The sequence below is a fragment of the Callithrix jacchus genome, chromosome 9 (genome assembly GCF_049354715.1).
Source record: "Callithrix jacchus isolate 240 chromosome 9, calJac240_pri, whole genome shotgun sequence".
NCBI lineage: Eukaryota > Metazoa > Chordata > Mammalia > Primates > Cebidae > Callithrix > Callithrix jacchus.
In genome coordinates, this window is record NC_133510.1 from 64,316,001 (window position 1) to 64,323,710 (window position 7,710).

The 7,710-nt window shown below is 32.8% G+C and overlaps 1 protein-coding gene across 1 annotated transcript; it reads left to right on the top strand.

The window, feature by feature from the left end:
- Positions 1–6,496: 6,496 nt before the first annotated feature.
- Positions 6,497–7,427, top strand: LOC100395125 (olfactory receptor 6C6-like). Its single transcript, XM_009003942.4, is given in 1 exon segment — positions 6,497–7,427. A coding segment is annotated over 1 exon segment (909 nt). The 3' UTR covers positions 7,406–7,427.
- The last annotated feature ends 283 nt before the right edge of the window (positions 7,428–7,710 follow it).

Consider the following 7,710-nt stretch of genomic DNA (forward strand, 5'->3'; position numbering starts at 1 on the left):
ATTGCCAAAAGTATTCTACGAATTCAATGCAATCTCCATCAAAATATCACCATCATTATTCACAGAATTAGAAAAAACAATTCTAAAATCATGTGGAACCAAAAAAGAGCCCACATAGCCAAAGCAAGACTAAGACAAAAGATCAAATCTGGTGGCATCACACTACCTGATTTCAAACTATACTATAAGGCCATAGTCACCAAAACAGCATGGGACTGGTATCAAAATAGGCACATAGACCAATGGAAGAGAATTGAGAACACAGAAGTAAACCCAAATACTTACAGCCAACTGATTTTTGACAAAGCAAACAAAAACATAAAGTGGGGAAAGGACAGCCTTTTCAACAAATGGTGCTGAGATAATTGGCTAGCTACATGTAGGAGAATGAAACTGAATCCGCATCTCTCACCTTATACAAAAATCAACTCAAGGTGGATTAAGGATTTAAATCTAGGCTAAACTTAACACCATTGAAAGAGAGAATGAGATGAGTTTTGTAGAGTGTAATAAACAAGAAAGATGTATGCTGAGAACCCATTTATGGCTAAAAATTCTCCTGAACCAAGCAAGAAAAATTTTTAATGTATATTCTTCTGTTTTTTGTTTTGTATCAATGTCCTGAAATATTTGCTTGGGAATACCATAGTAAAAAGGAAGCTTGATTATTTCCCTTTGGCAGTGCTTTTTGTTTTAACTGAGATAAAATCCATGTGACATAAAATTCAGCATTTAATTATTTTCAAATGTAAAACGTGGTTTTTAGTATATTCACAATATTGCGTAACCATTACCACTATGTGATTCAGAGAAATTCCATCACTTCAAAAAGCAACCCTGTGCTCAGTAAACAACCATTCCCCTCACCCCAGCTCAGGCCCACTAATCTGTTTCCTATCTCCACAGACTCGCCTTTTCTGGACATTCCACAGAAATGGAATTACACAATATATGAATTTTTACCTCCATCTTTCTTCATTAGCGATATGTTCAAGGTTCATGTATGTATGAACCTTGTTTCCTATATGAAGCATGTGTGTAGCATGTATAAGTACTTCATTTCCTTTGATGGGTAAAAACCATTCCATTGGGTGTATATGCATGAATATATATCTATACATATACACACACCAGAATTTTTATTCATTCATCACTTGATGGGTGTTCCCACTTTCTGTCCTTTATGTACAATACTAATATTGATATTTATGTACAAATGTTTGTGTGAACTTATGTTTTCAATTTCTAGAAATACAATTTGTGGGACATAGGTAAGTTTACATTTAACTTTTTGTTGGATTTTCTGTCTTGAGACAGAGTCTCACTTTGTCACCCAGGCTGGACTGCAGTGGTGTGATCACAGCTCCTGGCAACTTCAAGCTTTTTGGCTCCAGGGATCTTCCCACTCCAGCCTTCTGAGTAACAGTCTACAGGTTCACGTTAATGCTCCTGGCTAATTATTTTCATTTTTTGTAGAGATGGGGGTCTTGCTATGTTGCCCAGGCTAGTCTTGAGATCCTGTGCTTAAGTAATCCTCTTGCCTTGTCCTCCCAAAGTGCTGGGATTACAGGTGTGAGTCACTATGCCTGACCCTTATATTTAACTTTTTAAGAAGGTGTCAAACAGTTTTCCATAGCATTAACACCATTTTACAATGCCACCAGCAATGTATGAGGGTCCCAATTTCTCTACATCACCAGTGCATGCACACACACAGGTACATATAATCATATATATAATGTATGTTCATATATTACATGGCTAATCATATATGTAATATATATTTGTATATGTTTGTGTGTATACATGCATTTGTGATGTAGAGAAATTGGAACCCTCATACATTGTTGGTAGATAAATTGTATATATATATATATATATATATATATATATATACACACACATACATATATATGTACACACACAAGACATTATATATATATGAGTATGTGTGTTTGTCTGTGTGTGTGTGTGTGTGTGTGTGTGTGTGTAGTAGCCATTCTAGTAGCTGTAAAGTGGTATGTATGTCATTGTGGTTTTGATTTGCATTTCCCTAATAACTAATGATTTTGAGCATCTTTTCACGTGCTTATTGCCCATGTAAATTTCATCATAGTTTTTAGTGTAAATTGAAAACCTGACCAGAACAGTAATGATTAAGGAGATTGAATCAGTATTCAAAACCCTTCCAATGAAAAAAAGGTCAGGGCCTGATAACTTCTCTGGGCCATTTCATCAAATGATTTATACTAATGCAAAATTATTTATACATTTTAAACAAATTCTATCAAAATTTCAAGGACAGTTTTTGCAGAAATAGAAAAAACAATCCTTGACTTTATATAGAACCACAAATGACCCCAAATAATAGTCATGACACTGTTGAGAAAACGAAATAAAGCTGGAGATGTCACACTGCTTGATTTTAAAATATGTTACAAAGCTACAGTGATTAAAAGAGTATGGGACTGGCATAAAAACAGACATGAGACATGTAGACAATGGAACAGAATAGAGAGCCCAGATCTAAATCCACACATATACAGTCAATGTTTGACAAGTGTGCCAAAAACACACAATGTGGAAAGGATAGTTTCTTAAAAAAATAGTGTTGGGAAAAGTGAATATCCACATAGAAATAAATGAAATTAGTTATATATTACACATACACAAAAACCATCTCAAAACAAATTAAATATGTAAACATAAAACCTGAATCTTTTTTAGAAGAAAACATGGAAGATGGCTTGTGATATTGGTCTTGGCAATAATTTCTTAGCTATGACACCAAAAGCACAGGTGCTAAAATAAAAAAAATAGACAAGTGGAATTACACCAAAATAAAAATCTTCTGACCAGCAAAGCAATCTATAAGGTGGAAAGGCAACCTATGGAATTGGAGAAACTATTTGTGAATTGTAAAACCCTGATAAAATATTAATCTTCAAAAAATATATGAAACTTCTACAGTTGAATAGTAGAAAACCAAAAATAAAAAAAAACTCAATTAAAAATGGGCAAAGGTTTTGACTATGCATTTCTCCAAAGAAAACACACAAATAACCAAGAAATATTTGAAAGTATCTTCAGCATCACAATCATCAGGAAATGCAGATCCAAGCAACAATGAGATATCACCTCTCATCTGTTGGGATGGCTATTATTAAAGAGCAAGAGAGTTTATTTTTACTATGCAAAAGCTGTTTAATTTAATTATGTCACACTTGTCAACTTTTGTTTTTGTTGCAATTGCTTTTGGTGTCTTCATCATTAATTCTTTGCCAGGGTCTATGTCCTAAGTGTTATTTCCTCGATTATCTTCCAGATTTTTATAGTTTTAGGTTTTACATTTAAGTCTTTAATCCATCTTGAGTGGTTTTTAGTATATAATGTAAGGAAAGGATCTGGTTTCCATCTGCATATGACTAGCCAGTTATCCCAGCACCGACCCAGCATTCCCATTATTGGGTAAATACCCAAAGGAATACAAACTGTTTTTTACCATAAAGACATATGCGTGTGCATGCTCATTGTAGCATTATTTCTGATAGCAAATACCAGAATCAATCCAAATTCCCATTAACGTAGACTGGGTGAAGAAAATGTGGTACATATACACCATGGTATACTACACAGCCATAAAAACAGAGCAAGATCATGTCCTTTACAGCAATATGGGTGGTGGTCATTTTCCTAAGCTAACTAATGCGAGAACAGAAAACCAAATACCTTATGTTCTCACTTATAAGTGGTAGTTAAACATTGAGTAAACATGGACACAAAGAAGGGAACAACAGACACCAAGGCCTACTGGAGGGTGAAGGGTGGAAGGAGAGTGAGAATTGAGAAACTGCCTATTGAGTATTGTGTTTATTACCTGGGTGACAAAATTGTCTGTACACCAAACCCCCATAATATGCAATTTACCTGTATAACAAACGTGCAGGTGTACCTCTGAACCCAAAATAAAATAAAAAAAAAATAAAACATATTGCTCATGAGAATGTGTAGAAATTAGAACTCTTGTACACTCTTGGTGGGAATGTAAAACAGTGCAGCCATGGGGAAAAACAATAAAATGGAGCTATCATAAGATCCAGCCGTCCCACTTCTGGGTATACATCCAAAAGAATTGAAACCAGGATCTCAAATTGATAGCTGCACTCTTGTGCTCATTGCATCACTGTTTATATAGCATGTATAAAATTAACTCTCTTCTTTCTCTGTCTCTCCATATAGCTATATCTACATATTTAGTTCTGGTCTATATCTATCTTATGGGCCAGTGTAGACCTAAGTAGTCTTCTAAATAGCCTGTTAAAAAAGAGACAAATAATATCAAAATAATTTTAATGGTTAATGATTGAGGTTGAATTTAATGAAAAAGTTCACCTTTTGTGAGTACATCATTTGATGCACTTTGCCAAATATATATAGTCATGCAATTCCACCACAATCAAGACAAAAAAAATTTTCAATATCTTGAAAAGATCCTTTAGGACACTTTTACAGCTAATCTCTTTGTATTTTCTGCCTCTGGAACTACTGATCAAATATTTGTTCCTGTAGTTTAGTCTTTTCCAGAATCATATAAATGAAACCATATAGTACTTTTATATGATTATAAATCATTTGTATCTGCTTCTTCCACTTATCATACCATTTTTAAGATTCTTGTTTTTTATGTAACAGTAGTTTATTTCATTATAGTGTAAATCAGTTTGAGATTGTCTGATATTGTCCTGAACAGTGAATTGCTGATGTTACTGTTAAATATCTCATTGATTTCCTAAATCACTTACAATACTCTTCGGGGATACCTTCTCTTCAGCTTTTATTTAAAGTAGCCCAGAGTGGTGCCTTTTATTGCCAATAATTAGTGCTCTTGTAACACTAATGTTCTTGTAACACTAATCCCTAGAGAAAAATTTGTCTTTGTTTTATTTCAGTAGATGCTCTTGAGTCTGAAGTAAGTAAAAATCAATAAAACTGCCGCATTTTGTAAATGTACAATTGGTAATACAATATCTCTTTCTTATAAGAGTTATCTTTCGTCAAATAATTTCTTGATTTTAATTTTCACTTCCCAATTTTATTTTATTTTAAAGAATATATATCTATCTAGTTTGAGGCTTCAAGCAATGGCAATCTCAATTGCAATGACACAATTTTGCAAGTTTAACTTATATGGAATGAAAGATAGAAGTCCATTAAAATTATCAATACCTAAGAGTCTCAGTCTTCATAGTGAGGATGAACTTGAGGAAATGTGGAAATTCTCTACAGAAACGCAATATGTACACATTGCCTCTCCCCACAAAAATCATTGGTAATAAATCTGCCTATTGGATAATAAAATATTGTCATAAATGAGTAAAATCATCATTAATTATGCTAGCATGTATCTGTTCCATGCACACAGAAAGAAATGAATAATAGATCCGAAAAGGTAAGTCAACTGTAATTTTAACTTAGTCTAAAATCAGAAATTAAGGCAAATGCACAGTAAGTGCAATTCAGGTAATTAAATTTGGCTACTGAAATTTTATGCTTTATAAATGTGTTTTATAGTACATTAATTTCATATTTATATACTAATAAGTAATCTATTTTATTCATATATGGTTGCATCAGTATAATGAAGTAGACTGACACATTTAAGATAACAGAAAAATAGTACAAACTGGGACTAAATAGAATTCTTATATATAGAAATGATAGAAAGGGAGTTTCAATAGTTTTATAAAGAATATGGAGGAAGTAAAAAAATAGCCAAAATTATGTAGCCACACTAATAAAATGACATTTCAAAAAGGGTAATTAAAAAGAAAACACAATTTTTAATTAAAATATATAACTTGCTTATTTTATCATGTTTTTATTTTCTTGTCCCATAAGCTGGTAAACAACTGTTCATTTGAATGTAGAAAAGAGCCAATAAAAAAACTGTTAATAATATGGTGTATTCTCAGTGCGAAAAAAATTTCAAAACTAATGAAATGAAGATCTTTAACTATTTATTGGATCATTGATCAGCATAGAATTGTAATGTAAGCCTAAATCTTGGTTTTGATTCATTACCCTCATACTCATTATAAAAATACAAACTAACTTGCTATAACTTGTACAGATATGATAGACATAATAGAGAAATGTTTTAAAATATTAATATAATGTTGTTTAAATTACACATGGTGACTAGAGTTTGTCTGACAGTAGCAAGCTAAAATTCATATTTACCAAAAGTATATATTATTCAAGTTCTGGAAGATTTGTGAGGAATATTATAAAGAGAACTAGTAAATTAAAACAAATTTTGAATTTACCTATGGCATGTATGTCATCTGTAAATTCAGTCTGGAGAAACTGTTTGCACATGGATAAATTTAAATATATATATATATATATTTTGCTTTATGAATACATATATGTATGTATATGTATACATTTTGTTTTTCCCTTTCTATGAAGATTTGATAAAGATTACAAAAAAGAAATGAAGAACCAATCGATGGAAATAGAGTTCATTCTTTTAGGACTGACAGATAACCCACAGTTGCAAATTGCGATTTTCCTGTTTCTATTTCTCAACTATACCTTGAGCCTGATGGGGAACTTAGTCATCATCATCCTCACCTTGCTGGATCCTAGGCTCAAGACTCCAATGTATTTCTTTCTCCATAATTTCTCCTTTTTGGAAATAATATTCACAACAGTGTGCATTCCTAGATTCTTGATAACCATTGTGACTAGAGACAGAACCATTTCTTATAATAATTGTGTAACTCAATTATTTTTTATTCGTTTACCGGGAGTTACTGAGTTTTACCCCCTGGCTGCCATGTCCTATGATTGCTGTGTTGCCATCTGCAAACCACTGCCTTATCCAATCATTATGAGCAGCTAAGTGTGCGACCAACTTGTACTCAGCTCTTGGATAACTGGACTCTTAATCATATTTCCCCCATGGGTCATGGGACTCAAGCTGGATTTCTGTGCTTCCAAAACTATTGACCATTTTATGTGTGAAACTTCTCCTATTCTTCAGATCTCCTGCACAGATACACATGTCCTAGAATTGATGTCTTTTATTCTAGCTGTGGTGACACTTGTGATCACATTGGTATTAGTGATTCTCTCTTACACTTGCCTTATTAAGACCATTCTAAAATTCTCTTCTGCACAGCAAAGGAGCAAGGCATTTTCCACCTGCACTTCCCACATGATTGTTGTCTCCATGACATATGGTAGCTGTATCTTTATGTATATTAAACCATCTGCAAAGGAAAGAGTGACTGTATCCAAAGGTGTAGCTTTGTTGTATACCTCAATTGCCCGTTTACTAAATCCCTTCATTTATACTCTCAGAAACCAGCAGGTAAAAGAGGTCTTCTGGGATATATGACAAAAGAATTTGTGTTTTTCTAAAAGACCATTTTAAGAATCTGCTACAAGTTACAACTTTACCATAAAATCTGGAAAACATGTTTTATACATTTATTTTGATCATGTTTTCCTACCTGATCAGTTATCTCATATAGGATGGTCTCTTGAAGAACTTGATAGCTCAGTTCCACTCTTACATTATATTCTTTCTCATGAAATGTTTCACATTACTACAATAACTTTCTTTGATTCTTTAACCCAACTTTTAAATAGAATCTCTTTATAGCATATCAGTTTCCAGAAACCATGATTTTGAATAAAATA